Source organism: Punctularia strigosozonata (assembly GCF_000264995.1).
Source record: "Punctularia strigosozonata HHB-11173 SS5 unplaced genomic scaffold PUNSTscaffold_16, whole genome shotgun sequence".
NCBI classification, from domain to species: Eukaryota; Fungi; Basidiomycota; class Agaricomycetes; order Corticiales; family Punctulariaceae; genus Punctularia; species Punctularia strigosozonata.
This window is the reverse complement of record NW_006767448.1, coordinates 642,176-667,569: the sequence shown is the minus strand read 5'-3', so window position 1 is coordinate 667,569 and position 25,394 is coordinate 642,176. Positions and strand designations below refer to the sequence as shown.

Sequence of the window (25,394 nt, the reverse complement as noted above, 5' to 3'; positions counted from 1 at the left end):
TGGATGGTGCGTGCTGACACCTTATCGAAGCAGACCGCGCAACGTTCGTTAGCATCAGGGCCTACGTGTTCCGCGTAGGCTCTTTTCATGCGCGCAGTATTTCCGCTGACCATACTACCAACGTTTCCGATTGGGGTCGCGTTAAGGTCCTCCGCGTAAGGGTGTTGAGGCTGAGGTGTGATTGGGGCGACAGATCGTGTAGGAACTCTAGTCTCGGTCGGATTGTAATCGCGGTCGTATCGGAGGTTGTCCGGCGTAGGCGTTCCCTCTTCGGCTAGGTCTTGATGCGGTAGGTCAGCGATGCGAGCACTTCGACGGGTCGATGGTTCCCCGGATTGGGACGGCGGGGAGGGTAACGAATCGGCTTGAGACTGCTCGGAACGGAGAGCTTGCGTATGGGAACGGGTCCTTCCGAGAGGAAGATCGGACTCCTCAGGGACGGTGATTAGTACGTGCCCGACCAGAAGGACGTCTGGCACGGGAGCGCAATGTCCCCTGCGGCTGGGACTTTCCGCGCGCCATGAGACCCGGTGATTGGGTGCATGGAGCAGTTGCGAAAAGACATGGCTCACCTAAGAGTGCGGTTTTTAACAGCTGGAACTGGCGAGTGGACCCAATAGTGTTGCAACAGTGGCTTAGAGTGGCTCAGGTCGCGACGATGAATGTGGTCAACCACAAAGGCTCGGAAACTCGCACGGTCCCGGTTCGGGCCAGACACCGCCCGTCAAGTCACAGCGATCATTGATACTGACCCGTTCATGAAGGAAGAGAAAAAACTACTATAGCACTCGTTCCACTCCCATGCCCGCGTATCAGCCTGTGAGCTCGCACGGATGGCTGACTGGCCGCCAGCCACATGTTCGCATGCGGTTCGACGTGTGCGGCAATATTGAGGCGGTTCTGGTGGCATGAAAAGTATGGACAATGAAACGCCTATGCGCAGCAGTTGGTTTCTCTGATGCCACATAGTGAAAAAAAAAAATCAGTTCATGGAAGTCCGTCAGACACGATCAGGTTCTGCATGCAAATGGTGATCTGGACACATAATGGAGGTATATATGTATACATAGCTCAAAATTCTAAGTTCAGTATCCATCATCGTAAAGGGGTAATGGGTTTGCATAGAAGCCTTTATTAGCAAACTCCTTTAAGCTCGTCATCTCCACATTGGGGTACAGCTCCCGTGCGTCCAGTGCCCCAGCGGCCTTCGCGTTCGCAACCGTGTTGTTGCCGTGAATATGGATGCTGTACTGGTACTCGGTGAAGGACTGATAGACGTGCATCGTAAAATCCGCCTCCTTCGGGTCGTGAAGCGCGACGATTTTTGCCGTGACCTCTTTGCCACGCCTGAGCAAGTCCTCGCCCGTCATGCGTGTCTTCTTGCTCTCAAAGTCTTCGCCCGCCACGCGCTGTGCAATATCCCAGTGATACGCTTCAAGGTTGAGTTGATACAGGAATCCATGATAACGTCCGTGCCTTCGAATAGCTTCGAATACGCCCATAGTGGCTAAAAGCCTATTCGCCCCCCGCCCCCCCCCATCTCTGATCGACGTGCGTGAGCTCACTGTCGTATTTTGAACAGAAGCACTTGCGTGAGTATATACAATCCGCCATCCTGAGATCAGATATTGAAAGTTGTTGAGACAGTCATACGTGGTGAACTGAGACCAGTCAGAAATCAAACGGGACCAGATCATAACTCCGTCAGAAACTTGAAGTTAATCTCCCAACGAGTTGTCGTCGCCTTTTCGACTCCGAAGGTGAGTCCCATGGTGATTGAGTCTCCACTTCAATGACTTGAACGCCTTCGCGAAGGCACTCCGCTATAACCTGTCCTAACCTGTAACGCTGACCCTCTGACACTAACCTCTAAAACTATCCCCTAAAACTAACTCCTAATGATAGTTTCTGAGTGCCAAAGGTTTGAGCCCGAGCAAGCCTGAGGGTGTTGTTGTAGGATGTGCATGGGAAGGACGGGCGGAGCTTAAATCTTTGCGCGAACACGGACCGGACGGGTGGACAGGCGCATTCATGCCAGGCAAAAACCACCTCCCTCCTTCGGGGGAGTCGGGAAGGGACGATATCCGCATATTCTATACACTAAGTAATTTTGGACTCACTACTACGCAGCTTGATTGGCACGACTATCGATAAACATTCACAGCGGATCGACAACCTTCTTCGTTGTAAGGCGCCCTAGGAGTCAAATTAGACTTCATGTCTAATTTCCAAAGATCGCGGCAACCGTCGTGCCTTTATGTCTACGGTATCGTTTGTGAATGGGAATAGAACAATTCCGAGATGAACTTACCCCATAAAATCGCGGCCCGGATCGTTGAAAACTCTGTCAGCGTAGAGAATCGTTAGATCAACCCCAGTTCGCCGCAGAGATCAACAGTGGTGAACACTGACACGTAACCGCGATTACCGGGGGTACCGAGCGTCTTTTGGAAATGGTCGAAGATAATCTTGCTGTACTTCTCGTTCACCTCCGGATTGATGTTGTCAAGGCTCGTCTTCCCGTTTTATCAGCATACGCAACGGAACCACGCCGGAAGGTTCGGTACTCACGATGGTGAGAAGGAAGGCAGGCTCGAACGTGCCCCCGAAAGAGAGGTTCTCGTCGTAGTTGTAGCTGACCGATATGTACAACTCGGGCTTTCCCAGGAACTCGGCAGAAAGCTGCGGGAATGCGGGTTAAACAAATAAAGAAGGTCCCCAATATAAGATCACGAAAGCCGGAATGCGCACCTTGGAGAACTCATTGGCCCATGCTCCGACATCAGGCACCTATTAAGGGGTATACGTAGTAGTCAGACCAGGGGAGATCAGCGGCTAAGCTCAAGCCAATGAGATTGTCTCGAGCAAGCCAGACCTGACCATATCGTCTTACTCGCCTTCACATTCGTCTGCAGCACGAGACTAGGCATAGCGGAAAGCCGTGGGCAGGGTGAAGTAAATCAGGATGGTCTGAGGTGCCTCGGCCTTGGTTTGGTGACGGTATATATGCGATCGGAAGGCCAACCGGTAACACGTGAGGGTGCATGTCATTAACCAGAGCATATGCACAAGAGGTTCCCACGAACGATGATATTCTGTCAGCTCTCCCAGGTATAGACTTTGTATCGAAGCCGGAACCGGCGACCGGAGAGCACGGTTGTGCGATTAAACCCATTCAGCTTGCGGAATTCATCCTTGCGGCGTAAGAAGTTGAGCGCTGCAATAGAATACCGGTTTCATGTCCTCTCGCACCACCCGAGTGCCGTTAACCCCGGACAAATGAATATTGAGGAAGTGCCGTGATGATGAATATTCCGGAAGTACCGTGATGACGAGTGATCAATGTAAGCCACCTGAAGGCTCGTAAGCATCACGATATACATGCCCCACATTTTATTTGGACTCGGAAGAGATAAATAGGTCCCCGAATACACGTGCGATGCAGAGATCTACGCTGACAATCGGTAAGTGAAGTTGTAAAGTTTAGATTTGATTCCCACACGAACCCGTTTCATGTACCGCAAAGGCGCACAACCATCGACGGACGGTCAACTACAAGCAATTGTGCCACGTGAACTGACATATTCGTTATATCCTGGTGGTAGACGGAGAACACCTCTGTCCAGAGTCCTCGGAAGGCGCCGATACGTTCTGTAGTCATGCGTCATAGACCCCTTGTCTAGTGACGCGCGGGAGAAATCGACGAGAGCTACCTCTTGCAGCGCAGGTAGCTGTGATAGGGAGGACAGCATGCAGTCAAGATCCTCCCACGTCGATGAGCTAGTGCCGATAGCGGTCACACTCGCCAGCTCAAGGTGCTCAATGAATGGGGCACGAAGCGATGCAATCATCATGGGCATATCCCTCAAATGCCCGTGAATGGCTACCTTCTTCAAAGCCCCTTTCACAGGATATGCGAGACATCGGCGGAGAATATCTGTCCATGAAGTCAATATGGATGAGACCTAAACGGAATATGCATCACATACTCGAGACCTCGCCGTAAACACCCGAATGACATTTGAAGGCTACAGATTCCAAGCATTCAGAAGCCTCCAGAAGAACCCGTCCCAACAGCGGAAGGGCATCGGCGGTTTTGTAGTCTGCGAGTCGGAGATGTCGGAGTTTCGTAAAATCGAGAATATCGAGGAAACGGTAATCGTCCACATACTTGATGGTGTTATCAATATTCAAGAAACGAAGCTCGAGATTAAGCTTCTTGAAACCTTGCACCCAGTGTGAAGCTTCAAAGTTGGAAGACTCTAGAACGAGCGTTGTCAATGCTGGGAAAGCCTGGAGCAGGGCATGGAATGACTCGGGGGAGCTGAACCAACAATGCTTCAGTTGTAACGATTTCAGATGCGGAATGACCGGGATTGGAATATACGGGGACAGGAACTCCAGATCGCAGCAAACAAGCGTATGCAGAGCAGTACACCCGACGAGCAACTCCACGAGGTGAGGCACGTTGAATGAGATGGTTAATGTGCGGATCATGGTTTGCAGACGGTTTGGACTGTTCAAAATACCCGAAATCCGGGTTTCCAGGAAGCTCCGTGGGGTATCTTCGAGATCCACAATCATGAAAAGGCGACATCGGCTACGATCCAGGGTTGATCTGCAAACGAGCGACGTTGCTTTGAGGGTAGCGCCGTGCGAGATCTCATCGATGATGAGTTCTAATATTTCTTGAGGAAAACGGCGGGGCATATCTAGGAGAGTAAGCGATGCTATTTCATCGAGTAAGTGATGGTTTCGACATACGGCGTTCTGCAAGGCGAAGGTCGAAGTCGAGTGGCGACTCACGCGCCGCTGTTGGCTAGCCACCTGTTGCCGGCCGACGGCATCTACCGACGCGGGTCAGGAGAAATGTCCGTGCGAGCGTAAACGTCGCTGTCGCACCTTGCAGTTGCAGTGTTGCACCATATCCACCATCTTTACTTAGCCGCAACTTTGTTCATCGTCTATGTCACGCCTCCCGGGAGTCTCAAAAAGTCCCTTACAACAATGACTTTCCAGAGCAGTCGTACTGGGCCACCTTCTTTGGCTTTGCGAGGGCCACAAAGACCGGCGGGTACAAGTAATGGCCCGTCCGGTGATGTGCTTCACTCACTCGTGAGCCCCACCCACTCCAGGCATACTTCAGCGGTTGAACGACACTAACCTGCCTCGTCTAAAGCACGAAACGAAGCGGTCGTTCGTTGGAACGCGCCTTCTACAAGCCTTCTTTGTTGACTGTTTGCGAACATGGCCCGCCACAGGTGCGTCATACACACCGTTCATCGCGCGGTTCATACTAACATTCACATCCAGTGACTACTCAATTGATTCGGGAGGATTAGTACGTGCCTCGTTTGAGCCACCTGGAGCACATCTGGTGTTTGGCCCCGCGGTCGCTGCGAGACCGACCGTCCTCCGGCAATCCAAGGATATCAATACACCCTTTCCCACCAATTTCCGGTATGAATGCGTTCAGTGCTCCCCCACATAAGCCTTCTGACTCATCGTTGATAGCGCTTTCCCGAGGCAAAGGGATCACCGCGCCGTAGAGCAGGAAACGCAGACCGGGCTGCTGGTATCCCGTTTTGGCTGTCCGTATGGGTACGTCCACTGATTTCTTTCGACGTGAACACCATCTCATTGTCTTTCCATCCAGAGGTCTCTCCTCGCGTTCATCGATCGCACAGTCTTCCGACCCGAACGTCCGGGCAGGTCCGAACTACGACTCGAGGGCTCCTCGTCAAATCGTCGGGCCTACGGTGTTCGTCCCCACGTACACCAGACCACCTCCCTCCGCGGAGTGGGCTCAGCCTCCCAAGCGATCAATCACACCACCATCTCCTTCTGACGAACTTCCTCCTCCATCGCTGGCCGAACTTACCTCGCTCGAATACGCGCAAGCCATTTCCTCTTTTGTTTCGGACTTTTGGAAGCCTAGGCCAGGTGTGCAGCTGTCCGATGGATGGGAAGAGCCTCCGCCGCTTCCACCTCGCATCCCGCCACGCTCCCCGCTCGACTTTTCGGCCCTGGACGCGCTCGGGGACAGGCCATTCTCTTTGTGGGGATCCAAGACGATCATCTATCCCGAGGAAGTCCTGTTTCAAGGGCCGCCCGAAGTGTTGCCATATAGCGATCCGATAAGGCAACACCTGGAGGAACACGTGCCCTCTTACCTCCAGATGTCCGTCGAGACTAAGGCAGTCGGTGGCATTCAAGCTTCGGAGTCTCTACTCCCTTATGCGCTGGACCCGTCTCACTCCCCGCTCGCCCACGAGGGCCTGGAGTACGTGTCTTCAAGCATGTCTGCAAAGTCGTTCGACGACTTCGCGTGGCCGACTGATATCAGGGTTCAACGATCGGAGCACCAAGGCCTACAAAATCTGACTATGCAAGAACCGTCGGGCATGCCCCTTGTTAATGTTTCAGGACCTTCGTCGAATGGCTCAATTTCGTGCGTTGACCAAGGATCGAAAGTTCAAGATCATCAACATGAATGTCGAGAGCAGGCACCCTCCGCGCCATCGAACTTCGAAACACCCCAGTTTCTACACTTCGACCCAACCTCCATACGAGATAATCAGCACCTTCGCGCTCATTCGCAGGCTTTTATTCCCGCAACGCAAGATACGATCCGGCAATTGAACAACTGTGTCGTACGCCATGATATCTCAGCCCAATCAGTCAAGTCCTTCCCTTCCGGTATTGAGGGACGCCAGCAATGTTCATCGATCTCACGCTCTCGTTCTCACACATCTTCGCGTGCTCGCGCTCCATCGACATGCCTTCCCGCCCCAAGCGAGTGGTCCGCGTACATCAAGTCGGCGGACGAGGCGAGCATAGCTTGCGCTTGGCGCGATTGTGCATTCCGCGCAACTGGCGTGACGGCTGCACAAATCCATCTCCGACACCACATCATCGCGAACAGGCCTTCCTTGAAATGCCCGCACGGTTGCAAGAACTTCCGCGACTTCTCGAGCGCGAGGTACCTGCAGACTCACATCGAAGATCAACATCAGGTGCTCGCCCCGGAATGTAAGGCATGCGGAAAGGCGTTTCGTACGGAGCGCGCGGTCATCAATCATTGGGCGTTGGCGCACGCTACATGAAGACTCTCAGCGAACGTTCCACAGTGCACCATACTGGCACATGGTGTGCGTCTCTTTGGAAATGGAGTGATGAGCTTTCTGCGTTAGTAGAGGACCGGCAATGTTGTATATGATATCCACAAAAGACTGAGATCCTGCCGGGATATTGCATTAGTAACCTTCCATACAAGAGATCCGTCGGGATGGTTTGGGCTGCAAAGCAATCTACGATGATCTGCTATTTCTATGCCTGCGGTGACCAGAAATCCGTCTTCGATTTTCTGAGCCAAGTGCCCTTGGTCGGTCGAATCACCGTGAGCGGGATGAGATGCCTCGAACTGCAGTCTGAGAAAAGGTGTAATCTAAATCAGCATACGGCCGCGTCTTTCCATCCCGCTGGTACTCACAAATCCTCTGAGGATGAGCGAAGAGATAGCTGCCAATTCAGAGTACGCCGATCCGTCGCCGACTCTGCCGCCGCCGGCATTGGGGTCTCGATTACGTGATATACCGTGTCTTACCCTACAGCTCTCGCCTTACCATCGTCGATCCTTCGAGGTTGACCGCTGATCTCGTTACCGCGGTTGCACTACTTTGAAAGCAGCGTTATGTTTATTGCTTCTTATGATTCCAATCCAGCTCGGTTGACAGTACGACTGTGTGGCTGCATTTAGGTTTGGCTGCGTGTGCTTCCTGTCCAGTACCCACACTGCCAGAATTAACGGTATCCACAGTGCTTCTCCTTGATTGCATATATAACATGGCTCTCCGTACTCATACGCTGCTATACGACGATGCTCCCGCCTTTCCCGCAAGATGTGCCCACCTATCCGCTCGCAGTTGTCGACTACGAGTGCCTTGTTGCCGGAGACGAGAAGGAAGTAGATGATCTTTGGAAAGCGGCGACCTCGTTAGGCGTTTGGTAGTGAGTGACTGTCAATGGACACATCTCAATTTGATCTAATATGATTCACCCCTGCAGCATGAAGAATCACGGCACCGACCTTGAAGTCGACGGGATGTTCGAGATGGGGAAGAGAACGATCAATCTGCCTCTCGAAGAGAAGATGAAGTTCGAGCGGGGTGACTCTGGATTGTCACATGGGTCAGCTTCCTTGTTTCCCTTGACGACACGTACGCCCACTTTTGGCTAATCAACACGCACCCAGGTATAAACCTGCGGGAGGCAATGTGACCGATGAATACGGCAACATGGACGCCATTGAGTACCTCACTATCGCAAAAGACGACGTACTCTCATACCCGGCTGTCGCCCGCAAGTCCTATCCCGGTACTGTTAATGCCTGCATGGAGGACGTCCTGAAACCGTTTGTCCTCAAGTCCACCGCCATCAACGAGACGTTGCTGCGCATCTTTGGCCAGAAGCTGGGTCTCCCGGACGGTACGCTGGAGAGCCAGCACAAGTTGGAAGCCCCAAGTGGCTCCGAGGCAAGGTGTACCAAGGTCGCAGCTCGTACAGAGCCCAGCCGCGTCGCGTTGGGAGGCCACACGGACTTTGGATCTCTTACGATTTTGCACAACCGGCTTGGGGGATTACAGATTCTCGCCCCCGGCACCGATTCGTGGCAATACGTGAAGGTAAGACAGCTCTTCAGCGACCGTCATACTCGCATCGACGTCTCCTCGCAGCCGCTCCCTGGACATGCCATCTGCAACATCGGCGATGCCTTGACAATGATAAGCGGCGGTACTCTACCCTCCATCATGCATCGTGTCGTGTAAGCCTCGGTATTTAGTCTTGCGCCAACGAATATTGACAACGTGTTCACCGAGAAGACCACCTCCAGGAGAGCAAAGCGGGCTCGAACGCTGGTCTCTCGTGTATTTCACCCGCCCAGGCGACTCCGTTCCTCTGCGCGCCTTCGCTGAAGAGAGCCCGCTCATCGCAGCCTCGGTGGCGAGGATGTCGGAGTCCGACAAGGTGAAGTACGCAGGATCGACTACGGCTCAGGAATGGTTCATCCGTCGAGCCAAGAACCAACGCGCCAAAAATTACCTGGTGAGCCTCACGTGGGTACCTACCGCTGGCTATCACTTAAGCGATTCTCACAGGGCCCCGAAACCTGGAAAGCTAGTCGCGGTATGGAACATCGTCCAGAGAAAAGTTAAATGAAATAGCGCTTTCTTGCCAGCTCCGATAAAACAAGCGTCATGATTAACCGTATATGCATGTACGTATGTTTTGACTCGTTCGATATCATCCCTTTGCATCTGCCCCCAAGGGCGGCTCGGTAACGATTGTGGTCGAGAAATATGAAAGCTGCGGAAGGACCGGATAAGTTGAGGAGTCGAACATCGCATGGTACGCGATCCAGGTCCCCTGTATCCTTTCTGTGAGTTCGCATCCCACAGGCCAGAAAACGTAAGGGAGCCCCTCGGTGTGAAGTTCTGCGCTCCGACAATGTACTCATCGTCTACGCCTTGCTCTCATTGTCTTGCAATGGCCGGGGTGGCAGTGTCTCATGGCCCAGGACAATGCAAATTCTTGTCGCCGTGTGTTCTAATGATTCTCGGACTCAAGGCTATCGAGACGAAGAATTACCTCCACATTCCAGGGCTGTAGATGATGTTCTAGCAACAACAGCAGCACCGAGGAGGTCAATTGCGAAGTCTTCGCCGAAATACCGACATACTACATAATGCTCGTGCCGCTCGAGCATGCACTTCTTTCGGGAGCTCGCTGGCCGATCATTGTTCACAATGCACGGGTTAAAAGGCCACCGGCCATCAAGCAACGCACCTGTGGCCGTTTCTGGCGATTTGGTCTAGCACAAATGCTTAAAAGGCTGGGATATGGGATTGCAATCAACTCCTCAACGCGCTTCTTTCTCTCGACGCGATGTTCCTCGTTCGCCGCTTTCCCCAGGAGATTCTCGACCTAATCGTGGATGCAGTGGCGCAAAATGAAGACACGACTTATGACGTCGACTCACCTGGGGAAGACTCATTGCGAGCCCTTTCTCTCGCTTGCAGGGCAACGAGCGGTCGGAGCCAGAAACATATCTTTTCCTCTATCGTAGTCACCTATGACACTGTCCTCCGGCTACATGCTACATTACTCAACTCACCGCACCTCGCGAAGTACACCAAGGAGTTCACAATCCAGGAGTACAGGGAGGCCTTCCCTGTCTCAACCTGCCGCGATCCCCTACAGTTCATAATGGCGTCATTCCATGGACTGACACGTCTCAACCTCTGGCACATCATGTCTGACGCATGGGATTTCTCCTCGTGCCTACCCTCCACGCTTCCGTCACTTAGGACACTGCAAATCTGCGGCTGCACCCTGCCGTCTCACGGCGCTCTTCGTCGAATCGTAGATTCCATGCCGCAGGGCGGTGCACTTTACCTAGAAGACGTCAGCTTTCTGGAATGTCCGGTGAAAGCGCTCTCAAACCTGGACTCGGCGTCTTGGTCCTTCTCGGATCTGGACCTTTTTGATTACTGCCTAGACGAACCCGAGGATGTAGTGATAGCGTCCATGATCAAGAGCGTGGATCACCTCGACATGGAAATAAAGGACTGGGTCGATCTCCGGCTTTTCCACGCGCTCATGCATCCGAGCAAAGGCCTCAAGAAGTTGACGTTGGGGGTGTACTGGGCTCTGAATCCGGATGAGATTGGCGGTGCGAAGGTCCCTCACTCCTTTCGCATCTTTGCTCACTGACCATCGCCTATAGCGCTGTATGATGATGACGCTTCCTGGAGATGCGGCCTCGCGTTGGAGTGGGTCACGTTGCGTGCGTTGGCCGACGAGATCGAGCCGGGCGAAGCGGAGGGGGATGGGCGATGGGCAACTCGCTTCCTCCTCGCGGTCAACTCCGAAAAGCTTTCAACCGTTCACCTGCGCATCTCAGACAGCTTTGTTGTTGACTCGCCCGGATCGCTCTGGCCAGGATTCGACTGGGCGGCGGTCGACGAGGTGCTTTCCTCCAAAATCCGGTACCCGACCTTGAAGCACCTCGCTATACTATCGACGCGTCGTTGGGGGTGTTTCTCGAAACAGAAAGAACTTGATGAGCTCCTGTGGAATCTTCTTCCTATGTCTGCGGAGAGGGGCATTTTGTGCGCAAAGCGAGAGACCGGTGCAGATATTTGATAGTTCGGCTAATGCAAGTTTGAGCACCAGTGCTTGAGCAGAACAGCGTCACCGTTCGAGCATTAATTCTATGCGTACCCCATAGCCTGTGCCTATATAACAAGAATCCATGCATTGGGACGGTTAGGCATTACGAGCTGGCAGCGCAGCGCTGGTTCCCTGTGAGCTGTGTCAACAAGTACATGGCGTAGTGGGTCCAGGATCTTTTCAAAGGCAAGTATCAGAAGGAAGGACAAGACCAAAAATATGGAGACGGAAGGAAATGAGGCTGTCGATAACAGTATGCAGCAAGTGGAAGAATAAAATGTCTTCTCTGTGTTCATTTCGCACCCGTAACTATAATGTCGTGGTCGAGATGAGGCTTGGCCACATCGGTCACCACGCTTTTGCGTGATGTCTAGCTTTGCGTTTACCACAAATTCAACTGTCACCCACCAAGTCAATGTCGAGCTTTCTCCCGACTTTCTACCACCATCATAATGGACGACGCGAACGACCGACTTCCAGCACTCTGCGCTGCTCACCCAGGACATGAACTAATGCTCAACCATTTGCACACACTTCTCACCACGTACCCGCCGCCGTTCATCTGCGTACACGATCCCGCGACGCCTCGGCTTACATGCGCCGCGATGAAGTCTCTGTTGAGTTTGCTGTCTCAGGCCCAAGCGCCGGAACGCATCGCATACGCGCAAGTCAACGCCGTCGCGTGTTTCACGACCAGGCTCCTCTATGACACGGTCATCAACGCGTTGGCGGGTCACACGCCGACGTGGGACTCAGGGTGCGCGAACTGGATGTCGGACGTGGAGAGATGGAACGAAAACTTCGACGCGTTCACGCACGGGATCAAAGCCGTCCATCGTCACCTTTCTAAGCAAGCGTCCGGAGCGGCGATAAGGATGGTGGTCGCGGTCGAACGGGCGGAGAGGCTGAAGGAGACGATGCCGGACGTGATCGCGCCGCTCACGCAGCTGGCTGAACTGGTATGCCTGACTATATGCGCGTTGACCGGTCAAACTGAAAGAGGTCATAGGCGCAGATTGACGTTACGGTCATCTTCATCTCGGAGAACCATTGGCAGGATCTCAAACCATCGCTAGGCGTCGCTCCGGATCCCTTCTACGTCTCCATTGAACAACTTGGCAAACAAGGTACGGACCACGTGTTACCCTCATCGTCACCTCGACTCCTGATCGCCGCTCGCAGCTGTTCTCCAACGTCTAACATCCACTTTCACCTCCGTATCCTCCGCTTTCGCCTCCTCAAATTCCTCCGCGACAGAGCCCCTCCCTGCGCACGCCTATCACCCCGCCCTCGCACCCCTTTATGCCCACTTCGTCTCGACGCTCTACAGCGTCTGCGCGCCCTTCACCCAGCACCCAGACGAACTCACCTACATTTCGGCCGCGCGCTGGCCGGGCTTCGTCCAACCCATCCTAGACGCCCATGCAGAACAAAACATCGAACTCTCCGCGCCCTCCGAAGACGTGCGCATGCGGCTCACGCGGCTCTTCACGCCCTCGCTGACCGCCGCGCTCGAGGCGCTCTACCCGCGCACCACGGACGCACTCGCCTGGGCCATCCTCAACGCGCCGGACCCGGACCTCCTCGCGCGCCCGCACGAGCCAGGCAGTCTCACGAAGTCGCGGCCCGGCAGCCCGAGCAAACGGGCCCGCGACGCGCCGGACGACAGGGTGGACGTCGTGAGCGCGAGCCTGCGCGCGCTGCCGCGTATGAGCCGGTTCCTGCTCGTCGCGAGCTTTCTGGCGTCGACGAATCCGGCGAAGACGGACATGCGCATGTTCGGGCGCGTGTCGGAGGGGAAGGGGAGGAAGCGCAAGGGCGGTGGCACCAGAAAGCCACGGGCCACGGCCGGGACCGCGAAGGTAACATCGTGCTGCAAATGCGATGTCTTCAGACTTTGCTCTGACGAGTCGACGATAGATCCCGCAGCGCCTCTTGGGACCGACGCCGTTCCCGTTGGATCGCATGCTCGCTATCTTGGGAATTCTACTTGAAGAGTACGATGCCGACGTTCGGCCGGACAAGCCGCAGTACACCGTACCCGGCGAATACACCGAGATGGAAATTTCGCGTGTAGGGGTTTACGCATCGGTGAGTCCGGAGTCTCATGGATCGTTATGGAAGGACGCCGTTTCTGATCTCCTCTTGTGTGCAGATCATGGAGCTGACGTCGATACGCTTACTCCATCGCACGTCTCCCGTGGACAAGCTTGACGGACCACCCATGTTCAAGAGTGCCATATCGTACGAGAGCGCGATGACGCTGGCTAGGGATCTAGGTGTGCCGCTGAATGACCTCATGTGGGATCCGGCGTAACGACCTTCCACCAACCACCTCCATCGCCCGCTGTTGGTGCTTCCGGCTGCCCCAAGGCCCTCGATTCGCATCGGGATCATCTTGTGGTCTCCTCTACGACGGCAATCGACTGATTTTGGAGTACCTTCCGCGCCGTTGCTGTTCCATCATGCAGGCGCTACCAATGGACCGACACTCAGGGCCACCCTGGATCTGCAACTGCCACTCTGTCCTGCGACGTGCGACTCTACTAGTGTTGGAGATCGTCACATGGAGATAATTATGTACGACGTTTTCCAGTATGTATCATCGTCGTCCGCGTGATACAACAATACAGATGCACAGCCCGGATCTCGTTCGGTGTGCTCGACTGCTATGTGTCGGCTGCCCGCGTTCCGTAACCGGAACCAAGCAAGAGGAATGCAGGTCGTAGATCTTCCGGCATCCGGTACGAGTCTCGCCGTAACCGGCGATGTGCAAGACACTGGTCGACCGCGGCCCGTCTTTGCGCCCCTCTCGCAGCCCCGATTCGACCGGGTTAGAGAAGCCGCCAACCATGACGCAATTCCGACCGATATGATAACTGCTCGTTCAAGACCCCGTTATTGTATCCAAGGACGCGATTGCGTTGGCAATCAGATGCTAACCTACTGAAGTTCACGCCCGGCTCCGCGACCGCTCATGTTGACTTATTCAGCTTACATCACTCTCACGTTTACTGGCAGTACATAAGGTCTGACTAGTGCACCGACTCCGAAAACCATCTTGCTGTCGGACTTTCCATGTCTTCACGCGTCGCGATCGTTACGGGGAGCGCTAGCGGCATCGGGAAAGCTGTTGCCCTACAGCTCTCCGGGGACGGGTTTGATGTCGTACTGAACGACTTGTCTACGAGCCAAACAGCCCTGGATGCCGTTCTCAGAGAAATCACCGACGCAGGAAGGAAGGCGATCATGGTCACCGGAGACGTTTCAGTCGAAGGGGACGTGTCCAACCTCGTAAACTCAGCCGTAGATCATTTCGGTGGCTTGGACGTGGTATGTCTTTACCTCGTTATTTGTTCATCACGATACGCCGTCTATACAGCATCTGACGACGCGACTCAGATGGTCGCAAACGCTGGTGTGGAACTTCCGAAGTTGCTCGAAGACAGTGAGCGTTTGCCCGGGATCATGTTAGTATGTCTTCAGAATATCGAGCCGCATCAGCAACCGTACAGGACTGGGACCGCACCTTCGCGGTGAATGCTCGAGGAGCCTTCTTGTGCTACAAACTCGCCGCTCGACAAATGGTCAAGCAGGGGCGAGGCGGTTGCATCATAGGCGAGCCTCCGCGCACCGCTCTAATCCATGGCTGCCCGTTGACTTTTTGTAACACCGCAGGGGCTTGCTCGACCGCAGGAAAGAAAAACGCTCCGCGTATGGGGGCGTACGGATCGACGAAATTTGCGATTCGCGGGCTGACACAGGCAGCGGGTAGGCATCCGTCCTTCTCGGAATCCCGGTTTTTTGTGCTCGTTGACCCATTTCGTGCGCCCATGAAGCGCAAGAGTACGGGGAACACGGACTCATTGTGAACGCCTATGCACCAGGGCCTACGATTACGCCTCTACGTACGCCATGAGCTCGTTGAGACCACGTCCCGTGTCTGAACGATCTTGACAGTAAACCGGGTAGCCGACAGTGTCGTCGAGGCGACCGGCGGGGAACAGAGAGCATGGCTTGACTCCGTAAGCACTACACTCACTGATATGACTTTGCATGTGGAAAGCGCGATGTGACGTTGCTTGTACGTGCAGTTAGCGCCCTTCTCAGCCCTTCGTAGGAACGGCACGCCAGAGGATATCGCGCGATTCGTTTCTTTCTTGGCGTCCGAGAAGGCGCGATTTATCACGGGTGAGTAGAGCGCGAACATAGTTATATGTTGAAGAGTTGCTGATGGGTCCTCGCCTTGTCGGAAGGTCAAACCGTAAGATCCTATTCGCATGTTGCAATCGTAGTAAATCATGCTAACCGTCAAACTTATAGATCACCGTAGACGGCGGTACTTTCTTCGACTGAGAGGCATAAGCGCTTGTGTCTTCTTGTACGTGTCTGATCTAAGATACCCGGTTGCATCGCAAATCCCACACATGTCTTCCGCAAATCCCACACATGTCTTCCAACAACCCATGCGACGGAACATGCTTTGTACATCTGACCACAATTGTTGCGTGTTTCCCTAAGCCTGCCGATTCGATACTCATGCCGCAGCGGCCTCGCCGACGCTTGATGAGCTGAGAGTTGACGTCATCGGCTTCTTTGCGCTTCCGTCGAGCGTATATAAACAGGCCAATAGCTACCACAGAATTCGGAGAGACCACACCCCCAGCACGTTCGTCCCATATGCCTTCCGTTAAAGGCGTCGCAATAGTCACAGGAGCAGGTTCTGGGATCGGCAGAGGGATCGCCGTCCAGCTGGCCGATGACGGTTTCGACCTGGTGGTGAACGATCTGGTATCGAGCAAAGATGCGCTAGACTCTCTGTTAGGCGAGATTACCGGTCAGGGGAGGCGTGCGGTCGCCTTTACGGGAGACGTATCGGTGGAACAGGACGTCATCGACCTCGTGAAATGCGCCGTGGATCAGTTCGGCGGAGTGGACGTGGTGTGTGCTAGGAAACCCTCCGTGATATTCTGCTTGTACCGTGTTAACGGGGTAGCGATCTCGCAGATGGTAGCGAATGCCGGCGTTATGCTGACGAAAAAGCTGGTGGACAGTATGTGTTTTATCATTATTCCGATATAGAGAGATCGAAGACTATTCGGGATATATCACGAAGCTACTGTCGATGACTGGGATCGTATATTTTCCATCAATGCTCGCGGTGTATTCCTCTGCTACAAGTATGCCGCAGAGCAGATGATCAAGCAAGGGAGAGGGGGCCGTCTCATCGGTGAGTCAACAGCGATATACTGCAGGAGCGCTGTAATTATTAATTCCACAAGGCCCGTGTTCTATCGCGGGGAAGAAGGGTTCACCAGAAATGGCAGCTTACAGTGCGACGAAGTTCGCGATTCGCGGGCTAACACAGGTAGCAGGTAGATTCATACCGTAACCTCCCTTGACCCTTTCGCTACAACGAAACCCCATCAGCTCAGGAATACGGCCAATATGGCATTACAGTGAATGCTTACGCGCCGGGTGCCATCGAGACGCCTTTGCGTAAGTTTCAAATCCTCGCGAATAATGAGACAGTCAACGAAATGAGATCAGTCAATAGGGTTGACGATTATAACATCAAGAAAACCGGCGGGGAGAAGGGGTCAGCCATCGAGGCGGTGAGCACGCTTCCAGAATCGATCGCAGCATGGACCGACATCTCATCGAGCCTTATTCCGTCGGAATAGATGAAGAAGAACGCAGCGCTTGGCAGAAATGGAACACCGAGCGATGTCGCAGGCCTCGTCTCCTTCCTGGTAACGGACAAGGCTCAGTTCATCACCGGTAAGGTTCCCTTCTTATATCTGAACACAACCCGAGAATTCAAGCCACTCCTCTCACAGGTCAAAGCGTAAGACATACCAGGACATCTTCACGCTCTTGGGATTGGCATTGATGTGCACGAATATAGATCCTCATTGACGGCGGCTTGTTGTTTGACTGATCGATCGTAGGGCTATAAAGCCAATAACGAAGCAAATGTATGTTGCATCTATAGGGAATTAGGATCGTGCTGTTGTACATCATTCTACAGAGGACGGCGATAGCAATGAGAGCAGAAATCGACGTTCATTCCGGTAAGTCCCAAGAGAAGGTTCGACCCGTGTCTTCGCCGTGATAAAGGCGTTCCCTGAGCGCGAATCAGCCTTATGATCTGAAAGTTGGAAAGAAGGAAACGAGCACACACCCGACAAATTTCAGCGCAGTGATGCATGGCGACTCGTGTCGATCCTTCCTCACTTCCAAACTCCTCAGCGTCACGAATTTCCACTGGGCTTTGGCGCCCTCCGGGGTGTCATCCGCGTTCCATGTCCTGAGCGTTATACTACCATCGGCGTCACCAGTAGCAAGGATGCCGCCGCTGAGGTATTCGCGCTCGAGGAAGGCCATAGAGGTAATGGGTGGATGTGGCGAGGTCATTGACGCTGGTAGATCCATGGTGACTATCGGTCGACCGTTGATGGTATGGAGGCACAGCTTTGACCTCGAGCAAGTACCGATGTAACCCTATTTCGCCATGTCAGCGTTGGAGGCAAGATTGCGCACACCACTACTCACGGTGCTCTCATTGATGACCGCTAGATGGACATGATCTCCCTCGTGCCACATGGACCGAACATAGGTGCCTCTGTTCAGATCCCAAACGGCGGCACTCCCATCTCGCGAGCCGCTGACCGCGATTGCCCAAGCTCTGGAAGCAGCCACACACGTTACTTCAGCCGTATGTGCTCGCATGACGTGGGCGAGCGAAAACTGCAGGCTCGGCTGGGCATGGCCTCCTGGCGTCGTGACAATGGCCCGCCGAGAAGATTTACGCCAGAAGCGAACGGCGAAGTCGCTCGAGCCCGTGACGAGCGTGTCGGAATCAGCGAAAGCGGCGCAGGTGCATGAGGTGCCCTCGATCGCTTGCACAACCTGGCGGTGGGGATGAGTATGAGTGTTAAGGAAGGGGAAGGGCCGGACGTACCCTTCTATCGATGACGAAGCGGATATTACCGGCCTCGGTGTTCCCTAATCTCGTTGGTCCCCACTCGACTTGCTCGTGTGGATAGTTAGGTACGCAGAGGTGGCCGTCCCCGCAGGGTATAATCCGTTCCCCGATCAAGTCGATGGTGAAATCCCGAACAGGGCCTAATGCACCTAAATCTAGTTCGTAGCAGTCGTCAACTTGACGTCGCACTTGCAACGTAACAAGAGAATACGATACCTCTGATTGGTCGTTGGCTTTGTTGGAGCAAACGATAGTCTTCCGCTATACCATGCAGGTTGCCTATCGGCAAACTCGACAGTCCATGCATATAACGCTCTGGGTGAGGCGCATTGAATAGCTTGCGAGGAGTTTGCCCAACTGCCGTATATCAGACCAAAGCTTATGATGGGTCGTGTGACGGGGCAGACTCACAGTTGTGAATGATGCCAATGGTCGCCTCTTTCTCCAGTTCATCGTCGATGGAATCGAGATCTGGTCGTCCATAATCAGCTGTGTGCATAATGCCTGTACAATAAGCAATCACCAATAGCCCCCTCGTAGCTTAAGGGATGGAAGACATTCAGCGCTTCGGGGTCGCGTTGTTTGCATCCCCAAATCAGGTCAATCCACGCCGGCAAATGCTCGCTGACATAGTCGCTCTCCAGGGCCTAGAACGACATGATCAGTACTGTCATTCGAAGGTCTTTGCAAAACTTACCTCTCGATTGAGTAACACGAACAAAAACGGATCCTGCTTGGCCCAAGGAGGAAGTTTGACGTCGTGTATTCTCTCACCGGTGTTCTGAACACCGAGATCTAGGTTCGCGAAGTTCTCCAAGAACCTATAACAGATGGCATCGTCAGTGTGAAGTACGGAGTGCAGAATCAGGCTCTTCTCACTCGGGACACGTGAAGAACTCGGGTATTAGTTCGCGAACATCTCCTCGGCTGTCAGCGGAGGCAGATTCATAGGCTCTGCTCATGTCACTGCATCGGAGGGTGAAAAAGATCTCGCATAAACGTAGGATTGGGCAAATACCTGAACAACCGATCCGGAAGGTCCCAGTCACCGCCCTTTGATAGATTCTCAATAGACCAAACAAATGACAATATATCAGAGCTCACCTGGAGGGTCTTGAACATATGCGTGAAGGGCTCAAGCCTGATAAGGAAGTGGCAAACCTACCAAAGTTAACATTTGCTCCGCATATCAGGCTGTGATAATCCACTCACGATCATGGAGGAGCTGAAGTGTGTACCATAATGGAAGGGCGTCTCTCCGATACTTTCCAGACCTTGATAACGGTGGATAGCCGACTCACGCCGTCCAGGAGTGAGAGCTCCCATTGGTTTGCTCAGGCTGACACCCATCTCAGAGCCACACGAAACAGCAAGGGACGTCCTACTTACTCTCGATAGGTTTCCGGTGATGCAAGATCCAAGCGTGTTGAGGTGTAGTCCTTGATCACCCAAGCTGAGGGAAGATATGAGCCGGAATGCAGGTTGAACGAGGAAAAGCGCACTAACGGAATATCGGATATTGGGTTGCATCGCTAGGGGTGCGTCCAGATATTTGATTGATAATGCATAGGTACGTGAACTGTTGGAAGATCGGTTGGTGCTCAAACGTGAGGTTTATGACCCACGTTACTGATCTCGCGCGCCTGCCACTTGCGCTGCGCGGTAGCGAGCTCGTCGGAGCGGACGCCCGTGAACACCCGAGCGCTCACTTTCCCGAATATGGGTGTCCTACGAGCCATTGATGGCGTCGCAGCCACGGAGGGGTCGATACTCCGCTGAGCGACTACTTCGTACAGCCGCTCTGTCATACTTTGTCTTTCCTGCTTGCTCAGAAAGACGACGAGTAGTGACCGGCTGTCCTTGAAGTATACTTCCATGCTGCAGGATGCAGTCAGACAAAGGCCGTCGGAAAACGAGGAGATCACTCAACGCAACGTCACGGAAGAGGAATGTACGGTCACTGAAACTGATGATATTATCCCACACCCTGTGAGGTGACCAACGGTTAGCTCCATGCAGTGAACGAAGTCAACGAGATAGACCTACCATCGCTGAGCACGTTGAGGCCCATCAAGCTCCACGGTGCTCCCCGGTACGAAGAAAAGACGTTTTGGGGCATCATGCACGTCGATCACCTCACCATCATCGTTTTGAACAAGTCCGTCCATGATGTATAGATGAGTTCGACCGTAAATGAGCAACCCAGCTGGTCGACACTGTCAGCATAAACTCAAACGAAAGTAGACGGTACCTACGCGACGAGTCAATCCCTGATATTCTCGCAACCGTGCTGACAGCTTCTATAACGTCGCCCGGTTCGAGCTGGTGACGAATTCTGCGGTGTTTGTCGTCGACAATTGTCTCGGCAAGTTGACCTAAGATAGGTTCAACATAGGGAGACGTAGCTTAGTATATGACATACCATCCACATCCGTCACGGAGATCTCATACGACTCCGCCCATGGAGGCAGTTCCATCTGCACCACGGATTGTGTATCAGCATCTGGTGCAGAGAGGTCAGGGACCCGAGACGGGCCATCGAGAAGAGAAGTAAGAAATTCTTGGTCGTTCGGTTCGAGCTTCTTCCTAGCCCCAGTCAGCATTCGCCTTCAGCCGCCCGATGACCATTGCTCACCTAATCCGATAGGGTCCTTCCGTCTCGTCGAGACGCCACCGGCGGTGGTTTTCGAGACGAGCCCATAAACCCCGCTCTCCCAGCAGCGGCGTGGCCCAATCACCCATGGAGGATATCTGGCGATTATGCTCACGCCTGCACTCGTCAATAAGAGCCCAATGCGCAATACGAAGCACAAGTCGACATACAGATCAAGGAGGTTCTTTCGTAAGCGCTTGCGCTCGGAATCGATGATCGTCCGGCGCCATTCTATGATTCTTGAGAAAGACTTTTGGATTGTTCGCTCCCCGACTTGAAGGCTTAACCTGGCTGCTATCCTGCGGCGTACAGAACGGTTATCGACGACCAGCTCAGGGTCAACGTCTGTCTTCCTCGCGCGATCGTCGACAATACCCTCTGCTTGCTGGAGTATATCTAGTATCTGTTCTACATGAGGTACATGTCTGACTGGGGTGGAAATCACTCACCTCGCGTTTTTGAGTGCCGGCCACATCGTTATCCAGAGCGAGCGACATCGCGAAGTGCATGACCTTCTCAAGGATTCGTATTACCCGTTGAGAAACATGCGGCGCAGACGAAAGTGCAAGGACGAAGGTCTTGTAAGCGTCAATGAATATCTGAGTAGTCTGCTGCGACCGGAATACTTGGCGGAAGGTCGGATTTTGGGAGTGGAGCTCTATCAGCTCTTCAATGAGAATTTCGACGAGAGCTTCAGGGCTATCGACGTCCGACGCGTCTCCGGAAACGTCCGCACGCGAAGCGACACCCCTTAGCCCGTGTTGGAAAGTTGAGAGTATGGCGGGGACCAGGTGAGGGCAGACGATCGGCTTTCGCATGTGATCTGTTTGAACCGAACCCACTTTACGTCCGAGCAAGAGGTCAAAAGCCGCAACATGTACGGCACTGTCCCATACGACGGGGATAACGGTCTTGAGGATGCTCCAGCCGCTCACGAGCTCGAACTTCCGACTGAACGAGGGTGAAGCGGCTAAACATATCTCAATCAAGCGAAGGACACATGTCGCGGTGGTGGATGAGGGTCGGTCGCCCAACAGGAGCAAACAGATTCTGGTGACGGGTAGTGCCGCCGCAAACTTGGTATAGCAGGCGGGATTCTGCAAGATGGATATCAGAGCCAAGAAGGTGTGCTCAGCTTTCTCCCGCGAATGCGAGTGATCGATGCGCGACACCAACGAGCGTGGAGACGGAAGCGGGGCAACATCTGCTAGGCAGGTGAGCATGGGAGCCGAGTTCAAGGGACGCATTCGATGCATACCTTCGTGGAGGTTAGCCGCCAAATACGAGATGATAGGTTTGATCGCACGATCGGTCGAGAAATCGGCCACCGCTGCGACCTCAAGAGCTTCGATCACGTACTGCCACATATCGCGCGGGTACCATTCGGTCTGTAGCACAAAGAGCAGGTTGCGGACAACGGAAGAAGGCATCTTGGCGTAGCGGTGCCTCGCGTTGAATCGCTTGTGTCGGCTCGTTTTGAGGAGAGTGATGAAGTGGTCGAGGTGAGCGCGCTGGATGCTTTGTGACGTGCGGGACCAGAGTTCGAAGTCAAGAGCTAAAGCTAGGTACGCGACTGCATTGGTGATGGTGGATTGTCTGATTCAGACGCGTTAGCAAAAGGACAATCTGAGCTTTGAGTGAGACGCACTCAGGGTGCCGGAAGTTGAGCCCAAGGAACTCAAACAGGGTCTCAAATCCGGTGGCGTTGATTAGCTTGGCCTTATCCCTCAGCATTCCCGCAAGAATATCATAGCCACCTAAACCTGATTAGCATTGCACATACTGAAGTTACGAGGACGTGGAACTCACGTAGACGTTCCATGTCTTCTGAGTTTTGCCAGCTATTGCGCAGGGAGTCGGTTAAGACGCCTAAAGACCGAGAGAGTTCGTGTGCGGTCTACAAGGGAACGTTCGTGAAAGTCCGGAAGGATAGATACGTGCTAACTCACGGTAGCGAGCTGGATGAAACGCAACGGAACACATGCCCCACCAAGCCTCCATACCCATGCGTCGAGGCAGGACCCCCGCACCACGAATACATCCCCCACTGAAACAAGTCCCTGTGGTTGCCTTTGGTCCATGAATACGTCCACCTCTGTCGTCCAATTCCGCGGGTCGTCCACGTCGACACCTCGTGCAGTAAGGGCGAACACGAACGACGGTTCTGCAATACCAAGGCCGTCCCTGATCGCCTTCATCAGCGGACTTAACCCAGCAGGTCCTGGGAACCTAGATACAAGGGTGCTCATATAGATGTTGAGCGAGGTGGACGATTCGTACGTAAGGTACTTGATGATATCGTTAGATTGAAAGATTCCAGCATAGCGAGGTCCAAGGTGATGGATCAGTCGCGGAAGGTCATCAGCTATGCGCGCAGAAAGATTCATCGAGTCCGTCGATACGGAGGGTAAGGGCAGGACGTACCGAGTGGAACGGAGATGAGATACGCGGATGCGATGGACCAACTCATGCTCGCGCTTGGCGTATCGTCACCGATGATGTATGTTAAGTGGCGGGCACTGTTATCGGGTTTCGGATATGGCCAATTGAAGGAGTCTACTAGAGCGCCTTCAACGTATAATCCTGGACAGGAAATGATGAGTTCGAGCCATAATAGATTATGGACGAGGGAAGACTGACGGATCGTCGGGTTCGCTGCTTTGTGTTGGTGATGTACGAGCGCGATGTGTGTCCAGCGACCTTTCGGAACAGAAGATTTGGTGAAGACACCTGCGTCCTTCCGGGACGACGTCTGTAGCTGAAGCTTGCCGTCCGGCCGAAGGCTCAGCTGAATAAGGGATGTCCGCCCAGCTCTCGCGCCAAACAGAAGGTGAGGCGCCTTGATCGGTAACCTCTCGGGATTAACCCAGATCTGGAGAAACAGAATATGAGCAAGAGATGTTACACATAAACGAAGTGTCCTCGTTACCATGAACGTGAAGCCTGCACTCGGCATGCCCCTGACCCCGTTCTCAGTCAACGTGAACGCTGCGCGCTCTTCCATCGACACATGCTGCGTCCATCGCGACTGCGCCTTCATAGCACTGCGCACCACCTCGAGCAGGTCGCCGTTCAAGGAATCGTCGTCCTTAGCCACCCTCTGCAGAACTTGACGCACGTCGTCGGCATCTGCCCCAATCTCCAGAAGAAACCTTAGGAGTTTCTGCACCAGGTTCCGCTCAGGAGATCGAGAGGCCTTTCCGTCCATTGGAGAAGTTGGCTCTGATTCGCGGGGGGACAGGGAAGTAAAGTATGAGAATAATTGGGGAACGAGCCCCAGGCTAGCGATGAGCGCATGGTTCCGGTGACTTGCGTGGATGAGACGATCCGTGAGCTTTAATACAATGTAACGCAAGCCACCATCGTCGGGGATAGAGCCAAGGAGCCTCCAGAGGACCCGGTACCCATCTGCCTGCATGAGCGTGCCGAGCTGTCGTTCTAGCGCCTTGAGGTGCTCGTCTACGTGGGCCAAGTCACAATCTCGAAGAGTGGCAAATAGCCCGGAGAGGGAGAAGTTGTGTAGGCAGAAAGACAGAAGGCATCCAAATGTCTGGTCACGAATTTTCGCATCGACCGCTAGAGGCAGGGTAGCTTCTTTTAGCGATTCGTATCCAACGCGATACTGTGGAACATACGTTAGCAGCCAAATGATGATATGAATGCGCAGCACACACCTTGAAGTAATCTGTGTTTTGACGGTGGTCGTGCATCGCTTCCGAGAGCACCACGAAGACCAAGCGCACTCCCTCCGTCACCTCTTGCAGAACCTGCTCCTCAGGCTCCTTTACTAGACTATCGCGCACGCGAAGCGTCGATAGAAAGCCCATCAGTGCCAGGAACCCGTCCATCTCCCTGAACACATCCTTTGTGCAGTTATACGTGTCTTCAAGGATAATCCTCTGGATCTCCGCGAGGGTCTGCAGAGCGCCACCGTTCAACAAACGGAGCCTCCCTGGTCTACAGCAAAGTGTACTAACCTCAAGCTTGTCCCTCGTGTCCTCGGCCTCCTTTAGTCGTTCAACCGAGTTTCGCATAACGTCTATGAGGACATCCCGTCTGAAGTCCTCCGGGTCGAGGTCATCTTCGTGCCGCCCCGGCGTGGCAGGTGAGCCTCGGTCATTGCGAGGTGAGATGTTGATGTTCTCAAACCGCGCCGTTAGAGGCGTAAGGAGACTGCGTAGCATGGCATCAGAGTCAGAGGGAGAGCGCCAACACTACAAGTTACACAACCGCCGGGGTTGCATCAACGAGGTCGCATCAAGGGGTATGGAGAACCTAGGAATGGCACGTGGATAAAAAGGTTGTATTATGTACCTGAAGAGAAATAGTCTATGCTATCAACTGACTGCGGTCAATGCAGCTTAGTAGTCTCTTGTTGACCTTATCGTGGTTGAATCTCCAGGGTAACCAGAGCGAGTCTTGTCGTTGACTTCCACCTCCGTTGATACCTCGGAACGCGTCAACCAACGCTGCCTTCAGCGAGCCAACAGATCCACTACTTATAGCTCTCAGGGTACGAGG

At 53.7% G+C, this 25,394-nt stretch overlaps 9 protein-coding genes across 9 annotated transcripts; 6 read left to right on the top strand and 3 right to left on the bottom strand.

Annotated features, from left to right (window-relative positions):
• Window positions 1-1,085: 1,085 nt before the first annotated feature.
• Window positions 1,086-1,502, bottom strand: PUNSTDRAFT_138433 (uncharacterized protein; the record flags this gene model as incomplete). The annotated part of the gene is made up of 1 exon (XM_007388119.1): window positions 1,086-1,502. The coding sequence occupies one exon, from the start codon at window positions 1,500-1,502 to the stop codon at window positions 1,086-1,088; it is 417 nt and encodes a 138-aa protein (XP_007388181.1).
• Window positions 1,503-2,100: 598 nt separating this feature from the next.
• PUNSTDRAFT_122774 (Tautomerase/MIF) lies at window positions 2,101-2,930 on the bottom strand (the record flags this gene model as incomplete). Its single annotated transcript, XM_007388118.1, has 6 exons — window positions 2,101-2,261; window positions 2,312-2,344; window positions 2,413-2,516; window positions 2,572-2,682; window positions 2,752-2,790; window positions 2,898-2,930. 6 exons carry the CDS (start codon window positions 2,928-2,930, stop codon window positions 2,222-2,224), a joined length of 360 nt encoding a protein of 119 aa, XP_007388180.1. The 3' UTR covers window positions 2,101-2,221.
• Window positions 2,931-5,247: 2,317 nt separating this feature from the next.
• Window positions 5,248-6,642, top strand: PUNSTDRAFT_138431 (uncharacterized protein; the record flags this gene model as incomplete). The annotated part of the gene is made up of 5 exons (XM_007388117.1): window positions 5,248-5,261; window positions 5,314-5,460; window positions 5,515-5,601; window positions 5,657-6,413; window positions 6,475-6,642. The coding sequence occupies 5 exons, from the start codon at window positions 5,248-5,250 to the stop codon at window positions 6,640-6,642; spliced, it is 1,173 nt and encodes a 390-aa protein (XP_007388179.1).
• Window positions 6,643-7,879: 1,237 nt separating this feature from the next.
• On the top strand, window positions 7,880-9,215 carry PUNSTDRAFT_47405 (Clavaminate synthase-like protein; the record flags this gene model as incomplete). Its single annotated transcript, XM_007388116.1, has 6 exons — window positions 7,880-8,010; window positions 8,068-8,190; window positions 8,255-8,684; window positions 8,736-8,824; window positions 8,880-9,105; window positions 9,159-9,215. The coding sequence occupies 6 exons, from the start codon at window positions 7,880-7,882 to the stop codon at window positions 9,213-9,215; spliced, it is 1,056 nt and encodes a 351-aa protein (XP_007388178.1).
• A 730-nt stretch (window positions 9,216-9,945) lies between these two features.
• On the top strand, window positions 9,946-11,205 carry PUNSTDRAFT_138429 (uncharacterized protein; the record flags this gene model as incomplete). Its single annotated transcript, XM_007388115.1, has 2 exons — window positions 9,946-10,732; window positions 10,787-11,205. 2 exons carry the CDS (start codon window positions 9,946-9,948, stop codon window positions 11,203-11,205), a joined length of 1,206 nt encoding a protein of 401 aa, XP_007388177.1.
• Window positions 11,206-11,684: 479 nt separating this feature from the next.
• PUNSTDRAFT_128273 (uncharacterized protein) lies at window positions 11,685-13,902 on the top strand (the record flags this gene model as incomplete). Its single annotated transcript, XM_007388114.1, has 5 exons — window positions 11,685-12,191; window positions 12,242-12,359; window positions 12,415-13,094; window positions 13,153-13,323; window positions 13,388-13,902. The coding sequence occupies 5 exons, from the start codon at window positions 11,685-11,687 to the stop codon at window positions 13,547-13,549; spliced, it is 1,638 nt and encodes a 545-aa protein (XP_007388176.1). The 3' UTR covers window positions 13,550-13,902.
• Window positions 13,903-14,310: 408 nt separating this feature from the next.
• Window positions 14,311-15,588, top strand: PUNSTDRAFT_138427 (acetoin reductase; the record flags this gene model as incomplete). The annotated part of the gene is made up of 8 exons (XM_007388113.1): window positions 14,311-14,565; window positions 14,635-14,680; window positions 14,911-15,003; window positions 15,072-15,140; window positions 15,193-15,257; window positions 15,327-15,423; window positions 15,489-15,496; window positions 15,556-15,588. The coding sequence occupies 8 exons, from the start codon at window positions 14,311-14,313 to the stop codon at window positions 15,586-15,588; spliced, it is 666 nt and encodes a 221-aa protein (XP_007388175.1).
• Window positions 15,589-15,894: 306 nt separating this feature from the next.
• PUNSTDRAFT_92726 (acetoin reductase family protein) lies at window positions 15,895-17,219 on the top strand. Its single transcript, XM_007388112.1, has 9 exons — window positions 15,895-16,173; window positions 16,240-16,285; window positions 16,349-16,462; window positions 16,515-16,607; window positions 16,663-16,731; window positions 16,783-16,847; window positions 16,917-17,013; window positions 17,073-17,080; window positions 17,141-17,219. The coding sequence occupies exons 1-9, from the start codon at window positions 15,913-15,915 to the stop codon at window positions 17,171-17,173; spliced, it is 786 nt and encodes a 261-aa protein (XP_007388174.1). The 5' UTR covers window positions 15,895-15,912; the 3' UTR covers window positions 17,174-17,219.
• Window positions 17,220-17,229: 10 nt separating this feature from the next.
• Window positions 17,230-25,057, bottom strand: PUNSTDRAFT_108127 (beach-domain-containing protein; the record flags this gene model as incomplete). Its single annotated transcript, XM_007388111.1, has 31 exons — window positions 17,230-17,359; window positions 17,417-17,736; window positions 17,788-18,144; window positions 18,197-18,375; window positions 18,437-18,577; window positions 18,632-18,691; window positions 18,744-18,867; window positions 18,918-19,041; window positions 19,100-19,186; window positions 19,239-19,273; window positions 19,325-19,381; window positions 19,433-19,559; window positions 19,610-19,673; window positions 19,727-19,799; window positions 19,846-20,098; window positions 20,151-20,207; window positions 20,267-20,426; window positions 20,476-20,595; window positions 20,643-20,806; window positions 20,856-20,990; window positions 21,044-21,276; window positions 21,323-22,080; window positions 22,132-22,469; window positions 22,522-22,630; window positions 22,683-22,770; window positions 22,823-23,238; window positions 23,298-23,456; window positions 23,514-23,745; window positions 23,803-24,495; window positions 24,548-24,790; window positions 24,851-25,057. The coding sequence occupies 31 exons, from the start codon at window positions 25,055-25,057 to the stop codon at window positions 17,299-17,301; spliced, it is 6,174 nt and encodes a 2,057-aa protein (XP_007388173.1). The 3' UTR covers window positions 17,230-17,298.
• Window positions 25,058-25,394: the final 337 nt, after the last annotated feature.

Bases quoted from the DNA above. Each gene is read 5' to 3' on its own strand.
- PUNSTDRAFT_92726 (XM_007388112.1), top strand. From the start codon at position 15,913: ATGCCTTCCGTTAAAGGCGTCGCAATAGTCACAGGAGCAGGTTCTGGG. The intron at 16,174-16,239 runs GTGTGTGCTAGG...GCGATCTCGCAG, and splicing joins AGTTCGGCGGAGTGGACGTG to ATGGTAGCGAATGCCGGCGT. The intron at 16,848-16,916 runs GTGAGCACGCTT...CCGTCGGAATAG, and splicing joins AGGGGTCAGCCATCGAGGCG to ATGAAGAAGAACGCAGCGCT.